Source organism: Erpetoichthys calabaricus, chromosome 1 (assembly GCF_900747795.2).
Source record: "Erpetoichthys calabaricus chromosome 1, fErpCal1.3, whole genome shotgun sequence".
Lineage (NCBI taxonomy): Eukaryota > Metazoa > Chordata > Cladistia > Polypteriformes > Polypteridae > Erpetoichthys > Erpetoichthys calabaricus.
The window spans coordinates 269,987,553-270,008,344 of NC_041394.2; the positions used below are offsets into that span (position 1 = coordinate 269,987,553).

Sequence of the window (20,792 nt, forward strand, 5' to 3'; positions counted from 1 at the left end):
ATATTAAAACAAACATTTTCTTGTTTGTGTTTGTATACAATAGCATTGCTCCATCCAATTACCATTCAGACTTCTTTTTGAAATCAAGAACTATAAAAGCAGTATAGCAAACAAGGTTCAATCTGACATTCAGTTTGATCAATTTGCATTATATATCTGTATAATTAAAGCACAAACACCATTTTTATATAAACCTTTTGTTTTCAAGGCATACATTTAGAACTTGACAAAAAAGGCACTGTACCTCTCATCACAACTTAGGTTTTTGACATAAAATGTCGGCTTCGCCCACAAAGGGAGCGACTCAAGATCAGAGAGTAACATAAAATACTATGGTGTGATCTATCAACAGAGTGTGGTATAGCGGGTGTGGGGCTTAACATTTTAGCGGCCCGTTTTTAAAGAAATAAATGACTGACCGACTCAATCTACAGGAGGTTGGTGAGGTCACTGAGGCAAGACGCACCTGCATTTGCTTCATCAGCCTTTCTGCGCTGTGTGATTGAGGTGCTGCGCCCATGGAGGCATATAAGGGGGAGCCAGTATCAGAAAAAGGAGGATAAAAAACAAGACTGAGAAAGAGCCATGAGAGCAGCCACAGCAGGAGAACCAGGGTGAGCCAGCTGGCCAGGTTAAGCAAGGCAGCCTGGTGAATTTCCCCACCATGGAGCAAAGGATCATCTATCTGGGGGTGGTTTGTCTCCATTGATTTATTGTCGTGGAGTTGGAGTGACAGTGGTGGAGTCCTACCCCAGCGATCTGAGAAGGAATATGGCCGATGCCGCTCGTGGCAGCCAAAATGGGGGTCGTGTTAGTGAGGACCGTGACTGCTGAAGTCTCCACCAGCTGAGCTAGCAGTGAGTGAGCTGGGGAGACGAAGAGGGAGTTTTGCTGGATTCATCCATCAGACCATGAAGGATCCAATAGCTGATGGTTTAAATTTTGTTTAATTCTAAATTTTTGATCTCACTGATTGTCACCTTTTTTTAAAGATTATTTATTTAATGGACTATTTGAGCAATTCAAATATTGAACATTTTTTTTGGATTGCTTTTAATAAAAGCAGTGACACACTACATGCACCTACCCCTTGCTGTGTGTACGTATCCACTGGCTCATCTCTCAGGTATGTCATCGGCGGTTGTTGGTTTCATAGGCCCCCGGAAGGACCCACTACCATGGAACTGACTCACACCATCACATAGAGAAACAGCATATCTCAGGTTGGGATGCTAGTGTAATGTTAGATGTTCTTGCCCCAAGTTTGCCCTGAGTAGGGCCATTTTGTCTCTGGACTTAACTTGGAGTCAAAAGTAAAATCTCCTAGCAATAGACATGGGGTCCTCAATCACAGTCCTCGAGGGCCGCAGTGGCTGCAGGTTTTTGCTCCAACCCAATTGCTTAATAAGAAGCACTTATTGCTCAAGTAACACTTCTGCTTCACTTTAGTTGTCTCGCTCATTACGATTTTGAACCCTTATTGCTTATTTTAGTCTTAAACAGCTGTATTCTTGGTTTTTAATTGCTCCTAATTAGCAGTAACATGCAAATGACAAAAGAGACCCGCATTTCTCCATTTAGCTTGTTTCCATTTACATCTGTGTGTATTTATCATGCACTATTGGGTTGAATTAAATACTTGGAAGGAAAGTGAAGGCAGTAAAGTGAAAGACTGAGTATTACTCATCCATTTTAGCCTTCAGATCATTTGGATGATATCCTTAGAAAGGGGAAGAATATCTAGGATATGAGAATTTCCTGACATGGCAGAGTTAAAGCACTAACAAGCCATGAAATCAGATTATTGGCAAGAATTGCTTTCTAATTAAGCAACCGGGTTAGAACAAAAACCTGCAGCCACTGCGGCCCTCCAGGACTGTGATTGAGGACCCCTGCAATAGACCATCATCCCATTCTGCCCAGCAATGTTTCTCTGCTGTTTTTTTAAGCTGTACTCTGATAGCCACTTCAAGCACTTCTAAAATAATTGCTCCTAAAAGCAATGGATGGCTGGTATAAAACACACAATTCAGATAAATAGGCAGGAGCATATCTATGTAATGATTTAAAAACTAGCAACTAAATTTTAAAGTCAATTCTAAAACTAACAGTCAGCCAGTTTAAAGAAACTAATATTGGAGAAACAGAACTAAACTTTGTTGCCCCAACCAAAAAACGGGCAGCAGCATTCTGAACCAACTGTAACCTGTGTATAAAAAGCTGACCTTACAAAAGTTAATATTGTAAATGAATGTACCAGGATGCAACCAAATTTGCACTTTTTTCTCTGTCTACTAGTAACAAATAACCAATGTCAAAATATTTATATTCCTTTTTCACTTTTTGTTTTACTATCCATGCAGGTGGCACAATGGCAGCACGGCTGCTCTCCAGGAGATGGTGGGTTCGCTTTCCGGGTCCTCCCTGTCTGGAGAGCACTTTGAAAAGTGCTATATAAATGTAAAGAATTATTATTATATTAAACTGAAATAATTCTATTCATAATATTGTATTGAGGAAGGGATACTAACAATGACACATACACACCAAATGTAGTTAAATTCGAACTGAGCTTGTTTATTTCAAGTTAACAATCCTACTATACTGTTGTACTGTTTGGGTTGCAGGAAACAACCACAAAAATAACTTTTAGCACAAATATCCTATTTGCTCCCTATCTTAATTCTTCATACCAGTCTACCCCAATGAAGACTGTTAATACCACACAGGCTCCAAATTATTCTTTTGGTTGCAGACACTGCCCACATTCCCTCTTCTTCCTGAAGGTCTCGCTGTAGAATGATTGACTCACCTGCCTGTGTTCCAACTGTCAATCCATTCCCTAGTCCCACCTCTCCTCTCTTCTCCTCTGAACAGTTGACTGGTCATTTTGAATATATTATATCAACTATAAAATGAATGCATATAACATAACTCTAAATGTACATCTCTCTAATTACTCCTCTTTTGTACATCCAGTTAATTTTCAATGCTTAGATTCTTCCTAGGTTTTACTGACATGTGTTTATGCATTAAATTATTTCATACCTTGTTATATTATTTTTCTGTTTTAAATTGTGTTATTAAGTGCATGAAGCTGATTTTAGATTGTGTATGCTGTGACAAGGTGCTATATAAAATAAATGTTGATTGGCTGAGTTTGATAATATATTTTTGTGCACACCTTAACACTCATCTGTCAGTTTAAAAAAGATTAAATTTAGTTTACACATTCATGTGTATTAAACCAATGAAAATTCAAATATAATTAAACAATATTTCTTCATACCTGCTTCGTAGAAAAGTCCATAGCAGTGATAGGAGTAGGCTCCTAAAAGAAGAATTAGCATGTTATTTTCATTCACTGTACCTCATTTACTACAAAAATCTCTATTTTTTCCATTATAATTGTGTTCATGCATCTTAGGAATCATTCATTTTCAATACTGAATTCTTACTTTGAAAAAACAAGGACAAAACATTTTTTTTTTCATATTAAATTAAAACACTTCTAATGGATCTTGAATTTATTGTAAATTGTATAATAGTATTTCATTTTAATTGTATTTATGCTAGAGTTGATTAAAATTTTAGTATGGGAAAAAAGAGAACACTACCAACTTTAAACTGGCTAATTTAGACAATTAGCCAGTCACTTAACAGGCAGATGTGGTTTACTCAGTAGACAGTCCATTAAAGGTTTTTTTACTTTAGTGAGACTGTACCTGACAGCCTAAAAAGGCTATAATTTGGTTTCTAATACTACTGTATAATATATTATAATAAAAATACAATATGTTAAAATGCAGAAAAATAATATCTGACACAAGTAAATGCAAGGCTTTGACTCCTATTACAGGCCACTGAATATGAAGTACATTCTTTAAGTATACTATTTCTAGACAAATCTAGGCATTATAAAGTAGAAATATTATGAATGAATATTAAACCATTTAAAAATGGAAAAGAACTGGTCTGAAGTCTTCCTGATTTAATATTTAACAGAGTTGCTGTGCTTACTTTTGAATGGCTATCCCTAAACGTAGTCAATATTTTATAGTTTACTTTGTGCATGTACAGAGCCCTCCATTGCTACACATGCACAGAAGACAATGAGCGGAAATGAAAATGTATTATTAGAGGTCAAATGTTTAGAATTACCATAACGTGCAGGTTAAAATGCAAAACATATCATATGAAACATGGAAAACAATCATAAACCAGAAACAATTGCACTTACACGGAATACAGTCATTTCTTCTAAGAGCACTTCCTCTAAGTCGTGCCATGTCTCCTTGGGAATAGTCACAACCTTTAGAACAGTGCCAACATCTTAAATATAAAAGAAGCAAATTTCATTATACTTTCAGAGCTTACTGAAAAAAAACTGCATAGGCTGATTATATTACTGTATATTGTTACACAGTACATTACTTCACTTAAATTATCCATTACTGCACTTAAATTATCCATTCATCCATCCATCCCGCCACCAAATCACCCATTCATTTTTATTGTATTGCTTATCTAATTTAGGTTTGTTTATTTTAAAGTTTTCAGCAGTTTAATGCATAAACAACAATAAAGCTGTTGTGTTTTATGAAAAACTGTAAATTAATGTTGTAGAATTGACTTTAAGGGTCAAAAGGTTATTAAACCTGTTAACTGTGGTTAAGACTTAGTAAACACAGACCACACAATTTACGATTAATTTTGCAAGATAGCAGTTTAGTATTTCCACCATTTTTGAACAATTCTTTTTGATCCATTGTAAAATCCCAGCTAAATAACAACTGTGGAAGCGAACTGTACAGGCAACAAGGAAACAAGATTATTTTAAAACATACAAGTCTACATTTACCAGCATTTTTTTCATTTTTTATGAAAAAATAAATTGTGAGCTTCCATGAAGATATTTCACTTTTTCAACCTATTGTCCAAAAGAGAATTGCTTCTGCATGAATGCTTATGATTAGTCCAATAATTTCACATATAAGTACCTGTTCCTATGAACATAACGTCATACTGTCCGTCTTCTGCATCAACACGGTCAACCACAATCTGGGTGAATTGATAATCCACATCGGTCTTGATAATTATTGGACGATTATTTATTGGATGAACTGGATTGTACATGGCAGGATGACTCCGTGCAAAGGTAATAACATCATCTGGGAGATCTTTTGTTGAATCAAATCCTCCAAATGTTTTGCTTGGACACTATTGAACAAGAAGTATATTAATACACATAATGAAAGCAGACAAATTATTATTAAATATGTATGTCAACTATTGATTTGTCAATTGAGTGTATATAAATGTAAAAAAATTGATAAAGTAATTAATGTTTGGATACATCAAACATTTTAACATGCAGTATATTAGTTCGCAAATAGCCCCAATACTTCTTATTATAAAACGATGTAATCATACTGAACATATAAATGGCTAGCATGCATTAAAGTAAATTTAATAATTAGAGAAGTATATACTCATACTGAACACATAGCAAAAAAAGTTAACATTGACTGAAAAGCCCATAAGCATGTTGATTCAATTCTTCCCATTTTAAATTTCAACATGTCAAAATGAAGACAATTTTTAAATATTCTACATAAATTAAAAGCGGAATCTATTTGGAGCACTCTCTGTTGTGTTCAATAGTCTGGTAACATTTTTTGATATTACATGACTTATATGTTACAACTGTTTGAAGTATGAAGTACAATACATAGATATCAGTTATGAGATAATGATCAATTTTTACTTGAATGCTTGTTCATGGAAGCAAATATGAAATTATTCACTCTCTAGTAAAACTCTGCCTTTAAAAAAACTCAAATTATGCACAAAATGTTAATTTTGTACACTGCTATTTTACTTACAGTTCCTGGTCGTGGATAAGGGACCCTTCCCTGAAATGGTACCCACTGATAGTTTGGTCCCTCTCGATGTGCATAGGGGCCCAGAAATACTCGCCTCACATCAGACATACTGTATGTACATACTGCTGATCCTTTGAAGATGTTGCTGAAAAATCCATAAAACCAGTTAAGTGTATTATTTAACCATAAAATCCACATGAGACGTGCATTAGTTCAAAACATGAAACACATTTGCATTTACAGTAATTATAAAAATTTAACTAGATGTTTTATTATAGCTGCCTGATCTATCAATTGCATCACACAGCAATTGAAGAATAACTAGTTTCTACAAAGGGGAAGAAATACAAACTAATTAAACTCCAACATGTTGACATTTTAGGGTGTCATTTCAGCATGCAATACCATTATTTTGAAATATTTGAGGTACCTAATATTGATCCCTTCAACTCTACATTACTGTTTCCATGTAAAGAGTACTGCACTATGTTTTCACATTCATTTAAATATAAAACAAAGACCCTTCTTTACCTTCCAGACCTACACTGCTCTGTTCCTTCCTGCCTAAAGTCTCACATTTCTCCCTTCACCCCTCCTGCTGCTCTGTTTCTTAACTACAGGTCATATATACAATGCATTATTCTTTTACTTAGACAGGCTACTTTAGAGGACCATATTTCCTAAGTAAACCAGCTATGTGCAAATGACAAATCAGTGCCATTATTGAGCAGCTTTCCTCTCTCAGTGAAAAGCAAAAGTCAACCTACTTTTCCTTATATGTCTATATAATACGTATAATACTGTACGTGTGTGTATATATATATATATATATATTATATAAATATATATATATGTATATATATAGTGTATATATGTATATATATAGATATATATATATATATATATATATATATATATATATATATATATATATATATATATATATATATATATATATATATATAGAGGCCACATCAGTTAATTGTGTTTAACCTATTGAATATATGCAGTTAGAAATTGTTTATTTCACATTCTGATAAGTGCTTGGTTGCAAACCCCCCACCACCACCCCGGCACCCCCACCAGCTGATCTTAATTTGTCACATAGAGACCAATGCATCTTGTGTGAAAAGTAACTCATTATGCCAGTTCTAAAAAAGGATACAAAACATTTCTATATATACAGTTCCAGTAAAAAGCTTAATGTAAAAGTTGAAATAATATATATAGTAGTATATACTATATAGAAATATACTGTAATTATAAAAAGAAAGGTACTGTATACTCAACTTACACTGGCTGCAAAGCTGATCACCTTATTGCCATTATTATTTTTAGCTGGAAAATGCTGTATATTATCACTTCAGACAGAACAGTATTTAAAGTAAATTGCTGACAAGATAAAAAAATCTACCTTGACGTTGTGAACACTGCATAGATAATTGGATTTTTTGGATCTTTTGAACTCATTAGGAAGACATCCTCTGCAAATTAAATAATGACAAAATTAGAAGAATTATGCAAAGTGTCTGGCTTGTTCGTATTACTAAAAGCACTGCTATAATTGATTTTTAATAACATCATTCCAGAAAGCATAACTGTACATTATGTGAAAGTGTATTCAAAATCCTGCAACAACATTGTTAATTTTTACACTGTGTCCCTTAATTAAATCATTCGCTTTTCAAACAACATTATTAAGTAATGAAAAGGTGGACGAATCTAAGCTGAGCACTTGAACTTTGAAGGAAAACTCAACGCAAACCACTGAAGCATATCCTCATGTTTTTAGAAGCTATTGCTGTTGCAGAGGCAACAGACTGGGGAATAAGTAAAAGAGAGGAGACGTCACAGATTATATACTGTTATTTCTCTTGAATATACCTTAAACTGATTTCCAAATAAAGATGCAAGTCTTCTTGATATAATCTTGCATATGAATATTTTTAATATTTTGACTCCATTTTGAACTCTAAGACAGCACTGCAGGATTAGAATGAAATACAGCTTTAGCCCTATATCTTTGAACATGAAAAGTCTTATCCAAATACAAGGAAAAGTATTTGTGTTGGTGGTTTTGATAAAATTATACTATTCAGTTGTCAATTAAACATTTGGGAATTAAATAATACAGTAATAAATACACACTCTTGTATTGACTCTATAAATCTATATGAATTCAGTACATGAAACAGTGAAAATTCATAATAATGTAATACTTACGAAGTTCATCAAAGTGGGTGTCAATTCCATTTGTTCCTGGTACAGCACAGATCAGTCGTGCTTTCAGAAAGGTTGTCCACTTGTTAACAAGGCTTCTATGACCTCCAAAATCATTCTGTTCAAAAACAATATAGAACAATACAGACACAGAGAGGCCATTTGATTAATTGAACCCATGCAACAGTCTTCATAACAGTGGCACCATCATGTTTGTAGCAATTTAAAAAGTAGGTTCCTTGCCAAGCAGGGTAGGTGGCACAGGAATGAGCATCTCTCCCACTCTGGTGTGATTTTCATGAATAGGTCGTGATGGATGTATCAAGAATATATTACTCAAAAAAATGATCAACCAATACCAGTCTTATCTTCTGAAAAAGGCCAGGGACAAACTTCGTTAAAACACAGGATGATATTAGCAGAGTAACAAACATGCTACAGTTAGTCAACTAAGAACTGAGTAAAAAAGTGTTGCCAAAGGAGACATACAACCCATTATATCTTATGACGTATGAGATATTGCAAGTGACAACCTAACCAACTACCAACTCAGTTAATAACAGGAAGGTGCAGTTGCATTGGATACTATAAAATTTAGGTGAATCCCAGTTTCTACTGATTTGTACTGATGAACAGATGAAAAATGGGTGAAAACAGTAAGTCTATGTATTGATCCTCTCCAGTCACCATATCATAATCTAATCAAGCATTTGTGGAAAAAGAAGGAGCAAATAATTTGGAGTAAAGAAGAACACCACCAGACAGTATGTAACAACTATGAGTTAATATCCCAACTGCACAATTTTAACACCATGTTTCGTCCATGCCCTGATAAATTCAAGACAAGCTGAAGGTAAATGAGAAGAAACCAGAGTAACTGGATAAAACTATAAATGAAGGGAAGTCAATGTCCAGACTCCTCAAGGCAATGACCATTGTGGAAGTCATACCCAGATTTTTAGAGTTGTGAAGGAGTTTACATGTCATACTGATGTAGCCAATGCCTATATATACAATGTTTTTATACATATTTTTAATTGCTGCATATTGGTGAATGACTCAAAGTGATACCATTTCAACTAGAAAAAAATATATTTTGGGATAATAACAGTTTTAACAGCAGATTTATTGCAAACTAATACAACACTTAAACATACAAAGAACACCCTTACAAAACTGGAGTAATAATATGTGTGTAAACACATATAGGCATGCACATTTAGGTATATTCATGTTCAGTTTAATGAATACACTTTTATATGCTAAAAAAATGTTATTTCTAGACAATGTTTTTTTTAATTTTTAGTAATCTTCAAATATAAATATGTAGCAGAATTAATACATTCCTGTCTATTTTTAGATGCATATTTTTTAATACAGTACTTAATCTTCTTCATGTTCCTCTTCATCTTTTCCCACTTCTGTGTGGGGTTGGTGTGCGTGCTCTGCTTTCTCCAAACATTTCGGTCCTGCATCTCCTTGCCAGTCAAACCCTTTTCCTTCATGTTTTCTTTTACTTTATCCATCCACCTCTGCTTTGGCCTCTCTTGCTTTCTCCTCCCCTGCACATCCATCCCCATCACTCTTTTTCCCACATATTGACTTTCTCTTCTCATCACATGTCCACACCACTTCAACCTACTGTCCTGTACTTTCTTAGATATCTCTCCAACTTTTGTTGTTCCTCTGATTGCTTCATTTCTTATTCTGTCCTTTTTGTAATGCATCCATCCATCTCAGACTTCTTATTTCTGCCACATCTAACTTCTAAACTCAAGTCGATATACTTTGTAATTCTAAATAACTAGTTACACGATATTCTCTCATCTGCTTAATCTAACTAAGGATTGTGGGAAGACAGCATCTATATGACTCACTGACCACATGGCAGGGAGTATACTTGGACAGGGTTCCATTGACAGTGGGGCCCATTCTTGCCCATTCCCACATTAACATTCACAATAGATTTAGAATAACATGTAAGAAACTGTCTGTTTAACTGTTGTTTAGTTTGCATCACAACAGTTACAAACTGTAAGCTAAGTGCATAATAATTTTTAATTGCAGTGTTATCTTGTTTATCATTGTCAATTTAAATTTTGTACTATTCTAGTTCACCTGGTGATAAGCAAGAATATAACATGCAGTGTGCAATATGAGCTTCCTAGTAATGTCACTATAATTGACATCCATAATGTTTTTGGAATCCAGTCATTCCTATCAGAGCAGTGGGGAAGTACTTTAATATCAAGCACTAAGCATGTAAGTGAGCCAAGATCTCTAGATGGATTTACAGTAGTAATCCCTGGAATTTTTATATGCTCCTTAGAGACTAAAATGAGTACATAGTGCAGTGCTTCTCTTTGTCTTGCCAGATACATCATGTGATACTCCGGAAAGTAAAAGCCCATTAAGTAGTAGTTGATAGAAGTCAAAGAGCTGCTAATAATAATCACTGAGCTCTGACAAAGGCAGGTATTCTAGTAATTGTTGCTATATCAAAGAATTCTCAAACTTCAAGACTAATAAGTGGGGAGACAAGACTGTAGCAGCTGCCAATTAAATCTTAGCTGCAGTGTAAAGTGACCTGCTTTTGGCCTAGTAGCATGCATGGGTGTTCAGTTTCTCAAGTTCAGTTTTCCTCATCATCACATGTCAAACTATTACTGAGGAGATTTAAGAGCCCTATGCTGCCTCTTGACAAGTTTCAAATCTCTTGGGGACAGCAAGAGGCCCTAGAGAGCAAAAGGTGAATATGCTTAAGAATATTTTTGAATTGCAGTCTCTCTTTTATATTTAAATAATTATTTGCATTTTAAGCTTTATTACCTTACAGAGCTGCCCTATTCTTGCATGAGTTGCTTTTCCGGAATGTTCTCCATCCATTGCATTTTCTCGGAAGAAGAAGTAAATCTTATCATCTTCTGGGTTATCACTTTCAGGTATTTGATGAGCACTGATAAACCGAGGATCTACAAAATAAGCATTAGTTTAATGAAATTTGGTGGCAATTACTAGATTATTTATAGTGTTCACAGATTAATGGCACAAACATTGTTTCTGGAGAATGATTTGGCTTACATTGAACAGGCAGTAAAATTAATGTATGATATTTTCATTGGGCAACTTTACATTTTGATGAATACTGCTACAATTATTTTTTCTGAGGAAAGCTACTGCGTGCTCTCAGCAAATCTTAGCAGACCCCCCCTTTCCTTAACAGCTGTATATGTTTTTGTGTGGCTTGCCTACTATTTATAATTTTGGTAAAAGAAACATTGTTATTATATTTAAGAATTTCCTTGTGCACATTTTCCAAGCTTAATTACAGAAATTGGCAGTGAAAGGAAAAACAAGTGAAACACCTTGGAAAACATTCCACAGTTTGGCTCTAATGAAAATGAAATCTTGGGCATGGAAAGCATACACTCCATATTCAATTTAACCTATATTTTATAATAAAGTACTGCCAGCAAAAACAGACTCTACATAAGCATAAATGTAAAATTATTTTATGTATGCAAAACACTATCCAAAAATACAGTTATCTATCATATTACAGTCTAACACCAGTATCATATAAACCTAAAAAAAACTGAAATGTAAAACATCCTTTTTAAACATATTAAAAATATATAGTACTACTGAGTACCATTATAAACCTACAGCAGATGTAATCAGCTTTAGTATTACGTAGTAAGTGTTTTTAAATTTACTGTCTGTTATTTTTGTGCTATTTAAAAAAAATTATTTTGCACATGTTTTAGTAGTGTCTCCCATCTCTGTCATGCATATCCCCTTTACAATAAAAATTATATTCAACAAGAGGTTTTGGACTTTTCTTCTAAATGCAGACCCTTCCACCAAGATCCATATAAACTGTCTGCTAGAAGCCTTGGATGTAAAGTCTCTTGTGTTTCCTTTACTTCTATTAAGTATTTTCAGTTCTGCTGCATGAGAATGTCAATGAATTGACACTAAAGCAAACAGAAGAAAACACGCCTTTCAGTCACTTAACAGTTTAGACAGTTAGTGTAGGAGACAAAAGCAGTTTGAATATTGAAATTGCTGACATGTCCATGAAATGAGAAGCAGAAATAAGCCCTCAGGCAACACACGTGTGTAAGGCAAAACAAAGCTGTCTTGATCTTTATTAACCCGGAATGTTTTAAGTGAATGCTTTTGTCCACTGAACACACAAGCATGCTACTCTTTTTCCTTATATATCTATTTGGAATAAATAGCCTAAGGAAGTAGTTTTTCTTGATGAATGCAAATATACAATGGTCTCCTATCTTCACCTCACTTGTTCTTTTAATAATAAGGTCAGTAATCATTGGTAATTATAGCATGGGACAACCTGAATGAGTGAATATACTGTAATTATTGCCTAATTTACTGTCATAACACTACCAGCCAATAACACTGCTGTTACACATTGCCTTGGTCCTAAATTAGATTTTTTGATAGTGCTAGATTTGTCAGTTACAACTTATATTTGGTTGGCTACACATAGAAATTTAATCTTTCATAGACATTATCAAGAGTATCTGCTCTTCTCTAAACTTCAAGCTTGTGGTACAATAGCAGATCTATTTTCCTTCAGTTTCAAACTTGTCATTACAAGACACTTTAACTTCAACCAATTGGCTGACATCTAAAAAAAAAACCTAAAAAAACAGAAAAGGCATCCAAAATTGCATATGAAAAATACAGAAAGCGAAACAAAAACAAAACATCTCTTGTCCTTTATCAGAGCATGTTGCAAGCAGGACAAAAAGGTTTGTCAACATTTAAATTTCTATGACAAATAGGATATTTTAAAACTGTAATTAAAGGATTGTGCATACAAATCATTCGTTATGATGTCAGAGACTAGCTTTAAAGCTGATTGATGGAAGGTAAATAATTCTTCCAAAACAAAAACTATGATGTAGTTTAGAACAAGAGAAATCTGAGATAATGAAAATGACTTGGTAGGACACAATAGAAATCATGCAGTGCATGTTACTGCATTTCACCTATTGTCACTCAGTTTTATTTCAATTCACAGGGAAATGACGAAGATAAGCAGGTTAAAATACAAAATGAATTTTAAACCATACTTCAGCAACTATTATTCTTTGTTAACAGTTGATTTAAGCAATAATCCAGACTTTTTAAATAGTGAAATATGATAAACGCAGTACATGTACATCTTCCAAGTGAAAAATACAAAATTCAAACAGTAAAAAATATATAAAACTATAAAACTTTACACAAATGCCACACAGTACTGATTCATATTTCCAAATTTATGACCATAATTCACTAACTTTTTCTGGTATAAAAAGCTCATCTCACTCTTAAACACTCTTAATCCAAAAGGAATTGAATCAAACTATTTGAACACTAGCATGTATTAAATATAAAGTATAGAATGCCGACAAAATACTGTGTGTATTTGAGACATGATGTTACTAGCATTGATTTTTTAAATTCATATTAATTAATTTAATGTAAACAACATGCAAATTTTCATTAAAGAGCTTTATATTTTTCTGGAAATTAATAGCAACATGGTGAAGTGCAGTCGTTAGCACTAATGCCACACAACAAGCTTGCCTGATCACTGTCTATATGGAGTTTGAACATTTTCCCTGTGTGTGTATGTGGCTTTATCTACCACCACAATCATCCTCCTCTTGTGCATTACAATAAGTGGTAACTCTAAATTTGTCTGATATGAGTAAAAGCAGGTGTGTGTCTAAGGTTGTTTCCTGAACTGGACTGGTGCCACACTCAGGGCTGACCAATGTTGCCAGAATAGGAACTGGTTCCTACTGACCTTGAATTGGATAAACACACTAGAAAATGAATGGGTGAATGGAATAACATAATACTTTAGCAAAATTAGCTCAGGCAAGCACATTTTGAGAAAATACTCAATTATTCACTTCTTAGACCCCAAAGGTTGTACTATAAACCAGAAGTAATATAAAACTTACATTTCATTGTGCTGGTAAAAAAGTATTTAAAGCTGAATATACCACAAGTGTATAAAAAAGGTGTTGAGAATTTGGTATGACAGATGTGAAAAAATATACTGCTTATATACCACCCAGTCACACTGCAAAAAAATCACTTTGTAAGTGCCTTCCAGTAGACTATTTTACTTAAGAAATACCTAGCATTGCTTTTAAGAGCAAATAAAGAAACTAAGCAGTTTTTTTAAACAATGCCAGCCTCTTTATATGACTGTGGTGGAGACAGGAAGTCCTGCTCAGTCTGTCATGGGAAAAAATATGTATACATAACCAAGACTTTCTAAATTTCTTTTTCCAGTACAGGATCAAAGGATGCCAAGCCTATCCTGGCTGAATGGTAGCAACGAACACTAGACATATGAGTCCATTGCAGTGCATATTCTTATGCACACCCATACCCATCTAAGATAGAACAACAAATTTAATTTAACACAGACATCTTTGGAATGTGGGAGGTAACCAATAAAGGGACACCCATACAAGCTCTATACAAGCATGGGGAGAATAAAGAAAGTGGATGAGCTCCAACCAAGCTTGCACTCCAACCAACACTACTATAAGCCAGCCTTATTATCCATTATGCCACAATTTTATGTTAGATTAGATTAGATTAACTTTATTAAACCCAAAGGGAAAAACAGCAGCAAAAACATTAAAAAACAAAGATACAAACTCACAGGACAAATAATCAATCAATCAATAAATAGATAAATAAATTATAAAGATGAACAAATACATATATATTGTGTAGAATTTGCAAAATGAATTTAAAGAGTACATGAACATATATTGTGATAGTTCTTTCTGACTCCAGTATTTTCTGCTTCATCATGCAAAACATGTTGGGAACATAAGGAAACCTGCTAATGGGGAATTATGAGCTTTGAATGATTAAAAGAAACAGAAGTCGTGTTAAGCATGCCCCAGAAAAAAAAGCACATAATTAAAAGAGTCAATCAATTATAAGAAGGTCCAGAATCAGGCAGAAGAACCCTCTGGTCACATAGAGAAAGGAACACAGACAAATGCAAGAACACAACAGCAGTTCAACTGTGACTGTCCGTTAGGACACAACTCCAGCAGGAAGTGTTCACCAGTTGCTATAAACTGGAAAAAAGAGAGTCTCTACCACTCTTTTAACTGAGAACAGGCAATGGGCATTTAAATTAGCTGCTATTCAGGTGATTACTTAATGTAATACCTTATCACATTAAGAATAAATCACTAATAACAACTAATAAAATCAGAATAAAAATTAAAAAAATAAAAACGATGAATGTATCGAGCATATCTGGGATAAACTCCTTACTGTAATTTACATCCTTTAGCACAAACATTTGCTTCTTGGCTTGTCAAGCAACCCCTAGTGATTATAATAAAAATATGAGTGAATACTTTACAGTGCAGGAGTGTTGTACTAAAATCCCAGCCTGGGCAAAGTTTCTGTGGAATTTATACAATGTCCCAGGTCTTCCTTCCACATTCCAACGTTAGATTTATTGTTGATGTCAAAATTGGCATCCTGAACAGCATACATTCTTGCGTTTCACCCACTGCTGCCAGGATAGACTACAACCCCTGTGATCCTAAACTGGATATGTAAGTTAGAACAATGATTACATGCCATATATGCACATATTGGCCAGTTTATTAGGTGCACCTGCAAATAGACTGCTCCTCCAAACAGCCGCTTATGTTGGTGCAACCCAATACATATTTAGTGTCCTGAAATGACTAAGAGTTTTATTTGTTTTTAGACCAACAATTACAGCAGGTATAAAGAAAAGGTTATTCCCACTATTAAAAAAGAAAAAATTGGTAAAGGTACAACATTTAAATGTAATCTGTAGCCTTTCTCTTCTTTCCTTTTGCAGATACACACTGTCATAGCCCTTTACTATCTCTAAAAATTACAATGCTAAGCTATTCGAAGCAACTTTGACCATTTTATGATTGTTGGTTCCACTAAGGGTGGTTCAGTACCTTGGTAAATACCCCTGAGCTGTTCATGCACTGCATCTCTAAATTTTTATGGAATGGTATAAATTCTAAGAAAAATAAGCAGATCTCCTGCAGGCAAAAAACAGGTCTAAGAAGAAAGACAAAACTAATTTGGATAGCAGAAAGGCTTCTAATACTCCAATAGCAGCTCTTCACCATATTGGGGTGTGGTACGGCATGCACAGTGAGTTAGATTTTGAAATGGATTGGATTACAGCATAAGAAGACCATCCTGGGTTCTACCCCTGCCAGCAAATAACAAAAAGATGAGGCAAAAGTGGGCATGAAACACAAAAATGAGACAACTGAATATTGGAAATGTCACCTGTTCTGATGAATCTCAGTTCCTCCTTTGACATGCGGTTGGTAGGTTGTATAATTAGGATGAATTCATATGACTGAACATGCTGTATAAGTTGGTAGTGTGATGCTGTGGGGCATGTTTTCTGAGCACACACTAATGTTCTTTTTTGTGATCAAATTTTTACTGAGATGAAATACTGAAAAAGTACTAGCAACAAGTTGGATTATTTTCAACAACAAATAAAAACAAAAAGCCAACAACGGAGCGGTAACCCATCCGACCCACAACACACACCCCCTAAACCCACCCCCATACAACCCACAGCCGACCCTTGCAAAAGAAATCAAAGAATGACAGAAAAGGAACACTGTAATGTTTTTAATAATCATTAAGTATCACCTGACTGCTATAACATCACTAAGCATTTTTGATGATCAAGTGCATACTTTTATGGTCACAGACACCCCTTTTTCTGGAAATACTTTGGGGAAAATGTGTCATGAAGCATTCATCACTTCAAATTGATTCCAAGAGCATGACAGTGACTTTGGTGTACTCCAATCCCTAAACATTCAAGGGCACTGCAAGATGTTTTTAATTCAGCATTAGTTAATACCCTTATGGAATGTTTTCAGCACCTGTTTGAATCCCTGCTTTTAAAGACTATGGGATTTTTTGGTTGCAAAAGTGGTCCTACCTGGCACTACATAGGTGTATATAAAGTATGCATTTGTATGTATATCTGAGGTGGGCTGGCGCCCTGCCCGGGGTTAGTTTCCTGCCTTGAGCCCTGTGTTGGCTGGGATTGACTCCAGCAGAACCCCGTGACCCTGTAGTTAGGATATAGCGGGTTGGATAATGGATGGATTGTATGTATATATAGTATATGCACTGTGATACAGTACCTGCCAAATAATACAAAGAGTACATGACAAGGCATGGCGGATGTTTTCCGACTGGCCAACCAACCACAAGTGTTACTTGGTAGGTAACCATCCAAATAATCAGATTGTGATTCAGACCAATGAAAGTACATGCAACATATATATATATTTGTACTATATATTTATACACAGAGAGCTACCTTAAATGAGTTACTATAGTAAACAGTTGCTGAATTATGACTTTTTTTAATATCCTTGTTGTTTAGTGACAATTCCCTTCAATTTTCCTTTACATTTCATATTGCTTTTCCAATAAACTAGTAGTAGTGGTAGTAGTAATATAATCATGTGTACAGAATGCAGTTAAATTCGTACTTTCATGTTCAAGTAACATGCAACACCTAGCCAGTCTCTTACACCATGATTAATTAATAAAATTAAATGTATTGGTTTAATTTGTGAAATTCTATGTTTAATGCTGGCATGTGCTGTGACTTTTTTGTACATTTTCTATTTTAAAAATTTGTTTAATCAGATCCCCTTCTCGAGCCACCACCTTATCGTCATGGAGGGGTTTGCATGTCCCAGTGATCCTAGGAGCTCTGTTCTCGGGGACTTTAAGCCCCCTGGTAGGGTCACCTAAGGCAAACTGGTCCTAGGAGAGGGACGTGGCAAAGACCGGTTCAGAAAACCTCCTATGATGCATATAAACATTGGATGGTGTTTTCCCTAGCCCGGACGCGGGTCACCAGGGCCCCCCTCTAAATACAGGCCTGGAGGTCAGGCTCAATGGCGAGTGCCTCGTGGCCGGGCCTGCACCCATGTAGCTCGGCCAGGCACAGCCCGAAGAGGCAATGTGGGTCCCCCTTCCTATGGGCTCACAACCTGTAGGAGGGGCCAAGGAGGTTGGGTGCAGTGTGAGTCGGGTGGTGGCCGAAGGCGGGGATCTCGGCGTTCCGATCCTCGGCTACGGATGCTGGTTCTTGTGACGTGGAATGTCACCTCCCTGAAGGGGAAGGAGCCTGAGCTGGTGTGCGAGGTTGAGCGGTTCCGGCTAGATATAGTCGAGCTCACCTCGACGCACAGCGTGGACTCTGGAACCAGTCTCCTTGAGAGGGGCTGGACTCTCTACCACTCTGGAGTTGCCCCCAGTGAGAGGCGCCGAGCAGGTGTGGGTATACTTATTGCCCCCTGAGTGTGAAGTGGCTAGGATGGGAATCAGCACCTCCAAATCCGAGACCATGGTTCTCGGGTGGAAAAGGGTGGAGTGCCCTCTCAGGATTGGAAGCGAAATCCTACCCCAAGTGGTGGAGTTCAAGTATCTCAGGGTCTTGTTCATGAGTGAGGGAAGAATAGAGCGGGAGATCGATGGGCGTATCGGTGCGGCGTCCGCAGTGATGCGGGCTCTGCATCGGTCTGTCATGGTGAAAAAGGAGCTGAGCCGAAAGGCAAAGCTCTCAATTTACCAGTCGATCTACGTTCCTACCCTCACGTATGGTCATGAGCTATGGGTAGTGACCCGAAAGAACGATATCACGAATATAAGCGGCTGAAATGAGTTTCCTCCGCAGGGTGTCCGGGCTTTCCCTTAAGAAGCTTGGTCATCCGGGAGGAGCTCAGAGTAGAGCCACTGCTCCTCCGCATCGAGAGGAGTCAGATGAGGTGGCTCGGGCATCTGATCAGAATGCCTCCTGGACGCCTCCCTGTTGAGGTGTTCCGGGCATGTCTAACAGGGAGGAGGCCCCGGGGAAGACCCAGAACACACTGGAGGGACTATGTCTCTTGGCTGGCCTGGGAACACCTCGGAATTCCCCTGGAAGAACTAATGGAAGTGGCCAGGGAGAGGGAAGTCTGGGCATCTCTACTCAAGCTGCTGCCCCCATGACCTGATCTCGAATAAGGGGAAGAGGATGGATGGATGGTTTAATCAGTTAGGTATTAAAATAACAGTGACTAACTTTGTTTATCTAAAAGAATTTTAACTTTGTAGTTAATATTTAAGACGGTAGAAAAAATGTTACACTGGTACTGGTTTGCATGTTATTTCAAAACCCCTACAATTAGGGACAAGCCCAAATACAAACAGATGCATCTGCTTGCAACAACTTGTACATGCATACACCCTCCATGTAGAATCAACTGAAACTGTAAACGAACTATCTGTTCATCTTTAAACCACTCACTTACAAAATTTGCTTACAATAAATTTTTAATTTTTCTGCTACCTCAAGCAGTTTTAAAAGGACATTTAATTTAATCCGTGTTTTTCGCTATGTGGCAAACAGGACTCCATTGTGCAGTAAACCCCAAGACTTTTTTCAATTGAGCACACTAATCTGATTGTTTTTCCACTCTAAAAACTTTAGGTCAACAATCAAGTTGCCGCCAGAAACTAATTAATATGTAAACAGGCTGGGATTTCAATGAGTAAAAATAGCTATGTCAGCACAGTTCATGATACCAGTATGTGACAAATAACATAATTATCGGGACATTTTTCCATCAGGATGTGGAAATAGAAATCTGCATTGTCACGCAATGAGCCTAACACTAAAGAAATAAGACCATAAAATTGTAATGCTTTTACAATCATTTAAATCTATTCAAAGTGTTCTGTAGCATCTTTATAATACACAGGAACACTATACAGCCCTTACCTGGATTAAATGAGCTTTGAAAATTGATGAGTTAAATAAAATAGTCATTTGTAAATGACATTGAAAATTACATACTCATAGATTTCCTATATATGCATGCATTATTTTCATGACATATTAAGATGTCAGTTGATTTTACAGGAAATTAATGTAGTTCTAGCATGACAAATTCAATTTTATTACAGTTATCATGAAGAATCCTTAAAAGAACTAATTAAAAAAGGGAGAAAATGAACTCAAAATATTGTTAAACCATTCATCATTAACTACTCACTTGCATAATTATATTTAGTGTTGATTTTACTTAAATGCTTTGGCCTCTTTCAATTTCATACAAAGTAATAAATTTTTTAAGTTGGCACAATTATGTCAGAACAGTATGTAAGTAGCTTTTACTAATAATGTGTTGCAAGTGCCAAATTACAACTGCCACAAGTGCTCTGGTGGAAATGTCTTAAATTTTATATAAAACTCGCCAGATTTTAGTTACACCTTAGCCCGATACTTAAATGTCGTACTGTCCCTGTTTTGTCAGCTTCAGGAATGTTAGGACACACTTGTATTCAGTCACTGTGGATCACAGAAAGGGAAATTACTACACCTAGTAGACCTGCACAGACCTGCACTGTTGTGTACTGCCCCTTGGTTTGAAGACAAAAGTAGATAGATAGATAGATAGATAGATAGATAGATAGATAGATAGATAGATAGATAGATAGATAGATAGATAGATAGATAGATAGATAGATAGATAGATAGATAGATAGATAGATAGATAGATAGATAGATAGATAGATAGATACTTTATTAATCCC

At 35.8% G+C, this 20,792-nt stretch overlaps 1 protein-coding gene across 3 annotated transcripts in view; it reads right to left on the reverse strand.

The window, feature by feature from the left end:
- The window catches only part of sema3ab (sema domain, immunoglobulin domain (Ig), short basic domain, secreted, (semaphorin) 3Ab), a 453,520-nt gene that overhangs the window by 152,054 nt on the left and 280,674 nt on the right, over positions 1 to 20,792 (reverse strand). For all 3 annotated transcript variants that reach the window (XR_007933636.1, XM_051919816.1, XM_028814974.2), the window contains 7 exons: positions 10,935 to 11,077; positions 8,109 to 8,223; positions 7,300 to 7,369; positions 5,886 to 6,030; positions 5,001 to 5,220; positions 4,241 to 4,332; positions 3,290 to 3,331 (listed from right to left, as the gene is read on the reverse strand). Coding sequence is in view for 2 of the 3 variants with exons in the window: in XM_051919816.1 (XP_051775776.1) it covers positions 3,290 to 3,331; positions 4,241 to 4,332; positions 5,001 to 5,220; positions 5,886 to 6,030; positions 7,300 to 7,369; positions 8,109 to 8,223; positions 10,935 to 11,077 (827 nt within the window). In the remaining variant the exon portion in view is untranslated. The remainder of the gene's footprint in view (positions 1 to 3,289; positions 3,332 to 4,240; positions 4,333 to 5,000; positions 5,221 to 5,885; positions 6,031 to 7,299; positions 7,370 to 8,108; positions 8,224 to 10,934; positions 11,078 to 20,792) is intronic.